The 12459-nt window shown below is 38.6% G+C and overlaps 1 protein-coding gene across 1 annotated transcript; it reads left to right on the forward strand.

The window, feature by feature from the left end:
- The first annotated feature begins 236 nt into the window (after nt 1-236).
- PMS2 (PMS1 homolog 2, mismatch repair system component) lies at nt 237-12252 on the forward strand. The gene is made up of 15 exons (XM_054212671.1): nt 237-331; nt 673-812; nt 1388-1474; nt 2602-2704; nt 3400-3583; nt 4081-4248; nt 5026-5123; nt 5832-5931; nt 6211-6295; nt 6748-6900; nt 7977-8889; nt 9758-9925; nt 10343-10443; nt 11342-11511; nt 11895-12252. The coding sequence occupies exons 1-15, from the start codon at nt 312-314 to the stop codon at nt 12036-12038; spliced, it is 2634 nt and encodes an 877-aa protein (XP_054068646.1). The 5' UTR covers nt 237-311; the 3' UTR covers nt 12039-12252.
- Nucleotides 12253-12459: the final 207 nt, after the last annotated feature.

Consider the following 12459-nt stretch of genomic DNA (forward strand, 5'->3'; position numbering starts at 1 on the left):
GGCAGGGCGGGAGCAAGGCGCCTTGACTGACTCGCCCGCGGCCCAATAGGAGCCGGCGAATGCCGCCGCGCCTCTTCGCCTTCTTCTTATTGGCCAGCGCAAGCCAGTGAATACTTAAGCGAGTCTCCATAGGGCAAAGGGTGCGTCTGCCCGTTCTAATTGGGCAGCCCCATTGGCCAATGGGTGTCAAGCGAGTTGAACATTGGTTTCGGACTGGCGGGCTCTTTTTTCTGGCGGCCAATGACCGCGCGGGGGCGGAGCCTGCGGGCGGCGGGTCCTGAGGCGAGCGCGGCGCGGCCCGCCGGGTCCCGATGGAGGCAGCAGCGCCGGGGTGAGGCGGGAGCGGGGTCCGGCGCGCGGGGCGGGGCCCGGCGGGCCGATCCTCTTCACGGGCGGCTCGGGGCCCCGTTGTCCCGCGGCGGGCCGGGTCCTGGCCCTGGTCCCGGCCCTGACGCTGTTGCGGCCTCCTGGGCCGCCGCTGGTCTCTTGGTTCCCGTCTCCCCTCCCGGGGAGGCCTGTGGGGCGGCTGGGGCCTCTGGATGTGCCCCCCCGGGGTATCGGCGCTTCTCGCCCCTGGTGCGGCTGCCCCCGGTCGAGGAACGGGGGACCGGGGCGAGCCCTTCCCTCCCGCTTTGCCCCGCCGTGACGGTCCCGCCCCTCCTCTCTCCCCAGCCCGCAGCCTGCCAGAGCCATCAAGCCCATCGACCGCAAGTCCGTCCATCGGATCTGCTCGGGGCAGGTCGTGCTGAACCTCGGCACTGCCGTCAAGGAGTTGGTGGAAAACAGCCTGGACGCTGGAGCTACCAACATCGGTAACCTGCTTTTTGTCGCAGTTTCATAGACCTCCAAAGTACTTCTTTTTCCTCAAAACAACTTGCGTATTAACAAATGTGTACAAATACTTTCTGTTTGGGCCAAGCGTGTTTGCAGTGATTTTATAGCTCAGTTAAATAAAGCATTTTGATTCCCAGGCTCCAGCTGGGGTGCTAGAAGCACGTAATTTTGTCTGTGTTATTTTATTTGTAGGCCTTTTTCTCACTAAATAAGGTACGCGCCTATACAACAGTGGTGATGAGGCTCTGCCAGCTGCAGGCCTCAGGCTAGCAGACGGTTAAGGCAGGGTCGCAGTGTCCAGAGCTGCCAGGATGATAACTGTTGTAATTGGGAAAAGTTCTGTTCAGGCAAAAGGGCAATGAAGCTGAACTTCTTGCAAGCACAGGCTGGTTTGCATTAGATTGCCCTAATTTTTTGACACCTATGAGGATTTTTTTTGTTGTTCAAACTTCACATGGAAAATGGTTATCTAGTAAAGTTACTTCAAGTACAAAATTAATAATACTGTGTATGAACATACAGAACTAAAAGACTTTATTACTCAATTTTGTAGATATAAAGCTGAAAGATCATGGAGCAGAACTGATAGAGGTTTCGGATAATGGAGGTGGAGTGGAAGAGGAAAACTTTGAAGCTTTGAGTAAGTTGAACCTTTTTCATAATTTATATTTGGACATTTGAAAGCATATTTTCAGTGAGAAAGCTATTTTATTTTTTTTTAAGCAAACTTCCTAAGTTTAATCATTTTTAATGAATACTTGGCTTTTACAGAATGCATGTGTGACCTGCAAGGCTTGGGCAAAACTAAATGAGACTTGTGTAGCACTGTAGTTCTTGTAGCTCAGAGGCAGTCTTTGATTTGATTGCTTGTTTAAGTGGAACAAAGAATAGAAATAATTATTGAAGAGGAAGTCCTGTAAATGTTAATTTAGATTCATTCATGTTGGGACATGAGTCACTGTTGAAGGAGTCAAGCTTTGTGAAAGTGACTGCTTTGGAGAGGTGAATTATAAACTTGAATATTTGCTGAAAGTGACATTGCAAGTGAACTGATGTTACATACCTGACCGTCAAATTTTCCATTTGCTAGTTTTAAAGTGCACAAAACGGGAGCAGGAACAATACTGTATGACAAATGTGACTAGCCAGTGCAACAAAAATAGCTGCACTTCTTTTTTTGCATGATGATTAGGAACCTCTTTCACCGTAAGTCAGTACTCAGTAACTTTGTGTGTTCACACTAAGCATCTGGTACATCAGAAACTCTCTCTGCTGCTCTTCCGGGACAGCGAGAGCTCAGGGGTGCTGCTCCTCGCTCAGTCTGTTACCTGGTGACTGGTGCTGCACTGACGGTGTAGACCGAGTCCTCCTCAGCTCTGGTCGTACTGGAATGGGCTCATGCTTGTCCGCTATACAGCACGCACAGCACTGCAGGTGTTTTCTTGCAGGGCAAAATCAGTGATGGGTACGTCAGTAGCAGAGGCAGGTACTGTGTACTGCTCTGAGGCATCTTGTAACACATAAACCAATAATGCTGGGTGAATTTTGGGTGTAAGTATGGAATAACAGGTGTATCTGAGGATTTTAAAGAGGTCTTGCACATAGGAAAAGGGCAAAGGAAACATTAAGTATTTAATTATTTTATCTCTAATAATTATGTAAAATACAATGAATAATACAGAAGTTTTTCTGCTTCTTGATATGCATGCAAAATCTAGACCAGTGTCACTTTGAAGTGAAATATATATTTTAAATATCTTTTTCCAGCTCTGAAACATTATACATCAAAGATACAAGATTTTTCTGATCTAATACATGTTGAAACATTTGGGTTTCGAGGTGAAGCTCTGAGTTCACTGTGTGCATTAAGGTATTAATATTAAAATTCTTATTAGTAGAAGGTTTCTGTATGCACAAAAATAAGCCAACTTTTCAGTTTACCATTATTGATAAAATAAGACTTGGGAAACTTCCAGTTCCTTATTGTTAGGTCAATTTTGAGCAGTAGGTTGCATTACATCCTGAGTCCTTTTCAACCAAAATTATTCTATGATTCTAAGAACCTAACTGGTCCTCTTATATACAAAATTGAGCGTTAATTAAGTATGCAAATCTTTACAGGATGGAACTGTGTACTTGCATAAGGGTTTGATCCTCTGATGTAGAGCACTGTAATACCTAAGTGCTGTTTGCTAGGCTGTAAGTCATTAAAACTGTGTTTAGACTCCTCCCAGACAAACTATACATTTGAAATAGCACAGCTTTTATACGCAGTTCTGTGCATCAATAATATTCTGCTGTTATGTATTAGTATGGGGAATGTAGTGTCCAACAACACCAGACTTTAACATTGCATTTTACAGGAGAAGCATAAAAATGTTTGTGTTGCGGTTAGGAAAATGTTATACTACTCTTCAGGTATGGTTTTAGTTCTTTGTGGTGAAGAGTTAGTTCTAATTAAATGAATAGTATCGGTGTAGTTTCTGTGCCTGATTAGGTTGTGAGGAATGGGTAAAAAAGTAGAGTGCTCAGTGGGTAATTCTGTTGCCTCTTTCCTTCCGTTAGTGATGTTACCATTTTTACCTGCCACAAGTCTGCAAAGGTTGGGACTCGTTTGGTATTTGATCACAATGGTAAAATTACTCAGAAAACTCCTTTTCCACGACAACAAGGAACAACTGTTAACATACAGCAGTTATTTTATACTTTGCCGGTGCGGCATAAGGAATTTCAAAGAAACATTAAAAAGGTAGGTTAGATCAGAAATTATTCATTCAAAGGAGTGTCATACCTCAGAATTTATTCACCGCTGAATGATACTCAGTCCTCTGTAGAAGACATTGATTATATCAGACTGTTTTGTGCCTGCCTTTTATCTTCATCAAAAAAGAAAACAGTCTTCCTGTATGCTTTCCTCTTCTGTTTTGCAATGATTAGCTTTAGAGGTACATTCTCAAATTTTCAAATTTTGAAAAGAATCAATATCATAATCACTTTTGTGTATTTTAAAATCAGGGACTGCTGTGTTATGGCTAAGTATCAATCTTGTAAACATGCTTTGGTTTTAAAGCACTATTTTTCACATCTATTTTTTTTGTAATTTAGTTTGTAAAGATGTAAAAAAATATTAAACTTTCCCTCGCCCCCTTTTTGTGTTACCTGCAAATATTGAATGTTTGGTTTATACATTTTTGTTTTAAAAAGAGACATTTCTTATAAATGTGAACCTTCTTTTTCCTTTAATAGGAATATGCAAAAATGGTCCAGCTATTGCAGGCGTACTGTATTGTTTCAAAAGGAGTGCGGATTAACTGCACTAATCAAGTCGGCCAAGGGAAAAAAAGCTCCGTGGTATCCACTACTGGAAGTGCTAGCTTAAAGGAGAACATTGGAGCAGTATTTGGGCAAAAACAGGTATCACGTTTATTATGGAAGAGAGAGAGATATATATAATATAGCTGTATAAGAGAGATTTAATCTCTAGTAACTAGAGGGGGTGTAAGAAACCTTTAAAAACCGTTAAGAGGATGGAGCACGTGTTGACTTGTAGCACACCCTGCAGGTTGAAAAAGGAGAAACAGTGCAGCCTCCACGGATTCCCTTGAAGTTTCTAGATCTGCTTAGAGATGTTTTGATGGAAGAGAAATGATTGAGGAGATAAGGGTACTGCGTTGTATCTCTCTGAAGCCAGTTCTAAGAACTGTTGTGCCAGCAAGCCTTTGGAGGTTTGTGCTTTTGAAAAACAGCATGGTTAGCAAAGTCTGCATGTCACAAGAACAAGTAATTTAAAAAAAATCCTAAAAATGGTGTGATGTAAAAGTCTCCATGGGGGAACAGAAAACTGAGGTGTTTCTAGCTTTTGCAAGCTCTTCCTGTGAAACTAAGTTTCGTTAGTGTTCTGGTTAAACTTTAAATGGGATTGCAGTCAGCCCCTGTAGAGGTGTGGACTGGGATGGTTTCTAAATCATAGCTATAAAAATAATTCATTATGGCATTGTTTCTGTTTTTCAGTAAACAGAGCTACTGTTTTCTAGTAGGTCTGGGTATTTTAAGTATTTGTCTTGGTCAGCCAACTGGAAAAAGCCCAGCATTTTATCAAATAAATGTTAAGGCTAACAAATAACAATAAAATAAAAGGAAAAAATCTATACATGTTTAATGTTTTGGTTCCCTCTTTTTTTTTTTTTTTAGTTGCAGAGCCTCATTCCTTTTGTTCAGTTACCTCCTAATGAAGCTGTTTGTGAAGAATATGGCCTCGACGCTACTGACATACCACAGAATCTTTATAGGTAATTAGAAAATTAAAAAAAAAAGTGGGGTGATTAATAGTATTAAAAGTAACTAAGACAGCATAGTAGGTATTAGTTTGGGAAAGACCATCTCTTGATTTAAAAAGTTAATTCAGGACTAAGATGTTGCTGGTCAGATGAGTGGGAAGAGCAAAACTACTATTCCGTGTGCCCTAGTTAGTTACGTATTACTGTGATCTTCTGCTGAACATCACCTTTGTCGGTGCTCTGAGTAATTGGATGGATTAATTGTATCCGTTGTTTACGCCTGTATTTCTTCAGTGGTGTTACTGAGAAATGGCATGAGAAGAATGTGAATAAGTTTGTGTAAGTAAATTTCCCTTTACTTTCTTAAAATGTACTTTTTTTTATCTCTCACTATGCATGAGATCGGCAAATATCTGACCAATGACAGTTCACAACTGACCTCTCTTCTTCTGCTTTCAGAGCAGAAAAATTACAAATGCCATTTCTTTTGAAATCCGAGCGAGCTACTTTTTCAGTTGTGTGATGCTTTTTGGAGCTGAACATCTAGCCTTTGCCAGATACGGAATCGGGAGAGTAAATACATACATGTATTTACTGATGCTGTATAATAGTGTTTTTTTTAGCCCCTTAGAAAATACTCTTCCATTACATATGGTCAGTCAGAAAAATTTTGTTTCCTTTGCTCCTCTGTTTTACCTTACTTCTGTTATTATTCAACAGCATTGCAGGCTTCATTTCTCGTTGTGATCATGGTGTTGGAAGGAGTACAACAGACAGACAGTTTTTCTTTATCAACCAACGTCCATGTGATCCAGCAAAGGTGAGATTTTCATTTTTCTAACATCACCAGCAGTAACTTGTTTGATGCTCTCTGAAGACCACTGCATTAGTAGCTGATACGTATAATTGTGGCTTGATGCTGCGAGTTCCTGTGTCTCAGCTTTTTGTCTTCATTGTGTCTATCTGGGTGAACAAAAGCTCAATCACACAAGATACGATTTTGTACATTAATTGTTTTGAAGGGGGTTAAATAACACATAGTGGTGGGAAATAGAATATAATAGTATTGACGTTTATTGGTTTTTCACCTTCTTTGCAGGTTGTCAAGCTTGTGAATGAAGTTTATCACTTGTACAATAAACACCAGTATCCATTTGTTGTCCTTAACATTTGTGTAGATTCTGGTAAGTTATGAGTAATTTTCAGTAACTTCAGTAAAGGTTATAACAGTGAAGAATAAATTGTATTTATTTTTATCTGTATGGCTTTCTTGCACTGGGGAGATTTTTGGACCTACAGTTGGTGAGGAAAGACAGAGTCTAGCTATGGTTCCACTTCTTCCCCTCCGCTTTTTCTGTACTCAGAAGTAACTTCTTATCTCAAGTAATGAGAAAAAGGCAATTTTGTGGTTAGCTTAAATACAACAAAACAAGAATTAGCCTCTCTTTTGTTTGCTGGAATGTTGAGAAAGTTAAAAGTTTGATTTGCAGACATACTATGAATGATAACTTTGGCTTTGGTTTTAATCCTGTGAAAGAAAAATGGAGGGTGAAAGGGCAGAAAACTGATCCCAGGGTGAAATATTTTTTTTGTTTATTTTTCGTTTATAATGTGGTTGGTTTTCTTTCTTCTTTAGAGTGTGTTGACATCAATGTAACTCCAGACAAAAGGCAAATTTTACTTCAGGAGGAAAAGCTTTTATTAGCAATTTTAAAAACTTCTCTGATGGAAATGTTTGGTAGCGATGTTAACAAACTGAACGTCAATCAGAAACTTCTGGACATTGCAGGTAGGATACAAAATGTGAAAGTTTTGTGTATGATATATGATAGAAAATTGAAAATGGAAAAATGTGTTTTCAAAAACCCAAAGAAGAAATGGATAAATATGCCTGGTTGTTAATTGATATGCTATTTAGGGCAGATTTTTCATGTATTGCTTGAAAGATTGTCATCGACATCAAATAATAAAGAAGGACCCTACGTTATGAAGTGATTGTTTTGGAAATTACGCATGCTAGTACAACATGATTTAGAGTCAACTTTATGGGGAAAAAATGAACACAAAATTAATTGATAATGCTTGAAAAATATTTCTCCCAAGATAGTGGAAGATCTGTGTTGCCTGTATTTAAATGTCCTTGAGAAAGAATGGTTAAGTTCTCATCAATAAAATCTGAAATTTGAGTACGAGTTCATTGGATTTTGAACTTTTATTCTTTTATGATCACTACAGAAACTGCTGATTGTCTTGTGACTGTATAATCTTTCAAAATTGCATTTCTGTGTTAACACTACTTCACGCTCCTCATTTCTTTCAACAGAACCCCTTCTAATTTCCTTTTTTACTGACATATAGACTCAGTTATAGCCTGATTCTTACTGTTATTTTAAATTAATCTTCAGTAAAATACATGTCAGACCGACAATTTGTGAGGTTGAAGTCCTCTAATTATCTACAAATCACATATACTACAAGTATCTGTTGTGCCAGCTCCCTAACACCTTGCCAACAAACTTTTATAGTGACTACTAAAGCAATTCACTTTGCATTGTCACTCAGTCATTAGACTCTTTTGATAATAGAAATAAACGTGCTGATAGGACTGATTGCTGTTCCAGCTTAAAAAGAGATTACAAATTCATGCATGCAAGTACCATTAAGTTTCTTAAAGATGTGACTGCTTGTCTGTTGGATATTAATGCATTTCAGCCCCATCGGTCATTGTCTGAAGTTTAAGACCTCCTTTGAGGAGTTTACTATTTTTCTACCTCTCTTTTCATTCCCTTTACCAAAGCACATCAATTAATTCATGTTTCCAGCTAACTTTGAATCTTGAAATATTCTTTATTCTGGTTTTATTAGGCAACTTGAAGAAGATGCTTCCTGAAGAGGCACAAAAGCCTCAGGTAGAAACGCTGCTTGGCTCCGAGACTGAAAATCCAAGTGGTAACGGAAAAAGAATAATGACTCTTGCCAGATTAAGGGAGTCATTCTCCCTCCACCAAACGGCAGAAAGTAATTTTCGAAGCCCTAAAAAGGTAAAACGGCAGCACAGCTCCCCTAGACAAATGTCACTTGATACCACTTTGTGTACTGTAAAGACTCAAAAGGCTGTCTTGACCAAGAAGTCCGAGAGTTGTCATAAGATGGACTCAAAGATATCAATTCCAAGCGGATATTTGAGAAAGTTAGAAGATAATGCAGATTCTGGATTCTGTAGCACTTCTGAGTCAGATGCCGGATGTAGTACACCAGAATCTGGGAGCTGCATCAATAGTGAAAGTGTAATTAGTCCTCCTGAAGAAGAATTCTGCAGCTCAGAAGAACAACTTCAAAATGAATGTCTTAAAACTGTTGGATGTAGCGACAAATCATTGGAAGGTGATGTTCAGGTCTTGGGCACTGAACATCAGTTAAATCAAGTGAATGACTGGACTAATCAAAATAAGTTATCTCAAGAAGCCAATAGTTCTTTCTCAAGAGTAAAATGTTTTAAAAACAGAAGCTTTAAAAGTGAAGCAGATGACTTCAAGGCAGGGAAATGTCCTGAAGTGAAGAATACTAGGAACGGTATGACAACTGTTGATGTACTGGTGGAAGTTAAAAAGAAAACTGTGCCACTTGAATTCTCTATGAAGGTTTTAGCAGAAAAGGTAAAAAAGATAATACAGCAACAACAGAAAAGAACAGAAACACAAAATTACAGAAGATTTAAAGCAAAAATTAGTCCTGGAGAAAATAAAGTAGCAGAAGATGAATTAAGAAAAGAGATCAGGTATTTTTACCTTCTTAACATGTTGTGTTTGTCAATTAATAAAAATAGCAAAGGAAAAAATATAAGACCTGTCTTGGAGGGGGTGGGCAGGAGGCTTACATCTACCTGTTCATTTTGGATATATCTCTTATTTAACTTACGGTGTTAGAATATCCATTTGACAAGTTATTTTACCTGACAGAGCAGCTGTTTGAACTAAGTGCAAACAGAATGTGGAAAAAGACACTAAAAAGGTGTCCACAAACATCATATATTTGTCTTAGTTCAGACTTGCAATCTGCAATGTAGTCAGAGAAACACCAAATTTCACGACAGATAAGAACACTCTGACAAGATCGCATAACTCGTCTTTCTCCCTCATGTGAATTTGAAATCTGGTGAGACACAGCTGTGAAAATAAGTTACACTCAGGTGGTCACTGGACAGTAAAAGTGTATAATTTGTTAATTTTAGATTAAAAAAAAAGTGCTAGGAAAGCCTTCTAATTGTGAAAAGGAGGCAGATATGTCAGCTGCCTTACTTCAAAATCATGATGCTGCCTTCGGTGTTACTCACTTGGACTACTGCCATACTGCCCGTTTCTAATTTCATTATCACCAGTGGCTGTATTTAAAGTTGGAGAATCCTGACCGAGTCCTGTATTAATGATGGATAGTGTTCTGCCAGAAATGGCCACATCAGTCAGTGGCAGATTCCAGATAACTCTACTTCTTCACATTCATATCCTGTTTAAATAAGATTTTTATTTTTTTTTAAATGTAAATCGTGTTCTGCAGGGGAGAAAAAGATGTTTTTTAAGTTTTACAGTCTAACATGGTAACTGATGATGTGTCATTTATAATAATCTGTTTGTATTTTCTATATACAGTAAAGAAATGTTTGCAAAAATGGAAATCATTGGCCAGTTCAATTTAGGGTTTATAATAGCAAAGTTGAATTCTGATCTTTTCATAATTGACCAACATGCTACGGATGAGAAATACAACTTTGAGATGTTACAACAACACACTGTTCTTCAAGGTCAGAAGCTGATAGTGTAAGTATTTTCAGCATCTTAACAAGAATAATTTTTAAGTTTAATGTTTCGGAAGGATATCTATGATAATGTTTATGTAGCATTTCACACATTCAAGACATTTAAGACAGAAGTTGCTGCAGCGAGACAGCGGTCAAGCACATTTCACAGTGGGCTTAGCTGGCACCCCCCGGCCTGGGGAGCGCGGTCACGCAGTGAGGAGCTCGGAGACTGCGGCTGCGGCAGGAGAGCTGCCCAGCTGGCTCAGCCCGCGCAGCAACGCTGCGAGTGACCCGCTCAGTACGGACAGACCTTAACAAAAAGAAGTGAAATATTTTAATAGAGCTCTGTATTGGTATCTCTAGATTGCTTCTGAAGCCTATCTTAAGTGGTCTGCACTACATACTATGCAATGCCGTGTTTTTCTCTTTCTTTCAGGCCTCAAAATCTCAATTTAACAGCTGTAAATGAAACTGTATTGATTGAAAACCTGGAAATATTCAGAAAAAACGGGTTTGATTTTGTCATAAATGAAAATGGTGAGTTTGGGCCAGAATTGGCGGAAGTAAAAGTAGTTCAACGGTTTTATCTTACGCAAAAATGCCTTTTGGTAGTTATCAGAAACTTTGACATAATATGCGTTATAGTATGTGGTTGGTTTGGGTTTTTTAAGACTTACGATTCTGTGGTCTCTTTGCAGTATTTATTAGAACGTTGTAGACTACTTATGTCACCAGCTTTTTACAGAAGTTCGTGAGGAATTTGGAGTCACTGTTTGACTCTATGTGTATTTTCTGGGTGTATTACATTAAAATCCTTTTGTTTTATTAGTACATTGCTGGTCCCAGCAGGTTAGATGCAGGCAAATGATAAATCTAGTAATTCTAAATTACTAGATACCATTGGTAAATCATGTTCTTTGGTTTTCCTTATGGCTTTAGCATTGACTTGCTCTGTACTTAGGAGCAAATTGTCTACCCTGCAAGCTCCTCCTTGTTTTCCTTACACAGCAAGGATAATGAAGGCGCTTTGGTATTTTGGAAGTCACTACGGATTTTTTCCATATTCTTCATTCCAGAATCTCTGTTTTTTGTCTAAAAGGCTATTAATTACCAATCTCTTACCAACAAAAATCCTTGCTTATTATTTTGTAGTCACAAAACCTCAAAATACCTTCATAAACCATTTGTTCTTTGAAATTGAAGGGCTTGTCAGAAACTAGACCTTATCTGCTTTTAAGTTTGCAAGCAATTTTTTTGTTAATGTTAAAATGATACCTGCCATACTTACCACTATGGTTAGTCAATAACATCCATTAAAAGACTAAATCTAAACCATAGCATATATGCAGATCACATCATACTGATTTATCAAAGTAGTTTCTCAGTTTTTCTCTCAAGTGCTCTGTTTCTTTATTAATTATTGCAAATCTTTCAGCTCCCGTAACTCAAAGAGTTAAATTAATCTCGTTGCCAACAAGCAAAAACTGGACTTTTGGTCCACAAGACATAGATGAGCTGATCTTCATGTTAAGTGACTGCCCTGGAGTCATGTGCAGGCCCTCCAGGGTCAGACAGATGTTTGCTTCTCGAGCTTGCAGGAAGTCTGTAAGTACTGAACTTGATCTTTCCTTTCAAATAAATGCCATATTTTCTGTTGTATTACAGGTGGCTGTATCTGTGTATATATTGCAGGGGAAGTTTATTTACTATTGAGTGTCAACAGCTAGTATTCTTCATTTTGTTCTTTGTGGGTTTGTCTAGTGTAACTTTGGAAAAAAATTCTGGTAGTTTCTTATTTTGTTTCAAGCTAGTGCAGTTAGGAACACACCGAGCTGTATTTTGTCTTCTGATCGTCATGTATGTCTTTCTGCTTCTAATGCCTTGTGCAGCATTTATTTACTCTAGCAGCTGAAGTACTGCTCTTATCTGTGTCAGTTGACAATATGGAGAAAGAAAATAATAATTGGGTTTTTTGCCTTGACTTGCAGGTGATGATTGGAACTGCGCTGAATGTGCAGGAGATGAGAAAACTGATCACCCACATGGGTGAGATTGAGCATCCCTGGAACTGCCCCCACGGAAGGCCTACCATGAGACACATAGTCAGTTTAGACTTGATTTCACCAGAATAAGCCACTTTCTGTTTATTAATGTTTTCAATTTTAACTCTTGGCAATATTCTGAGCTTTTTATGACTCTCTTTTTTTGAGTAAAAAATATTTTAGCCGGCCTTAAACTTTGAAGACGGTAACAAAGGCATTCAGCAGGGTTTCATTCTTACTCCTGTCAAGTCAACAATATCGACATACTGGAATCCATGTGTAAATAACATTTATTTTATTGCAATTTACTGTGTGTATTACTTATTTTTGCAATCAAGACTTTTAAAGAATAAATATAAATGTTTATACATAAAGAGGAGGTAAACCTCATTTATAGCAAATACACTGATTCTTAATTTTAAGGGGAATGTGAATTTAAGTCTCTAGTAATGCCATAAAGCATTCACTTTCTATGTTTATACATTCTGTATATAATTTTGAAGAAAATGCA

The sequence above is a fragment of the Rissa tridactyla genome, chromosome 8 (assembly GCF_028500815.1).
Source record: "Rissa tridactyla isolate bRisTri1 chromosome 8, bRisTri1.patW.cur.20221130, whole genome shotgun sequence".
Classification (NCBI taxonomy): Eukaryota; Metazoa; Chordata; class Aves; order Charadriiformes; family Laridae; genus Rissa; species Rissa tridactyla.

Excerpts from the sequence above, each read along its gene's own strand:
- PMS2 (XM_054212671.1), top strand. The coding sequence starts at position 312 with ATGGAGGCAGCAGCGCCGGG. Across the intron at positions 332-672 it reads ATGGAGGCAGCAGCGCCGGG|CCCGCAGCCTGCCAGAGCCA; the intron begins GTGAGGCGGGAG and ends CTCTCTCCCCAG. Across the intron at positions 5,932-6,210 it reads GTCCATGTGATCCAGCAAAG|GTTGTCAAGCTTGTGAATGA; the intron begins GTGAGATTTTCA and ends CCTTCTTTGCAG.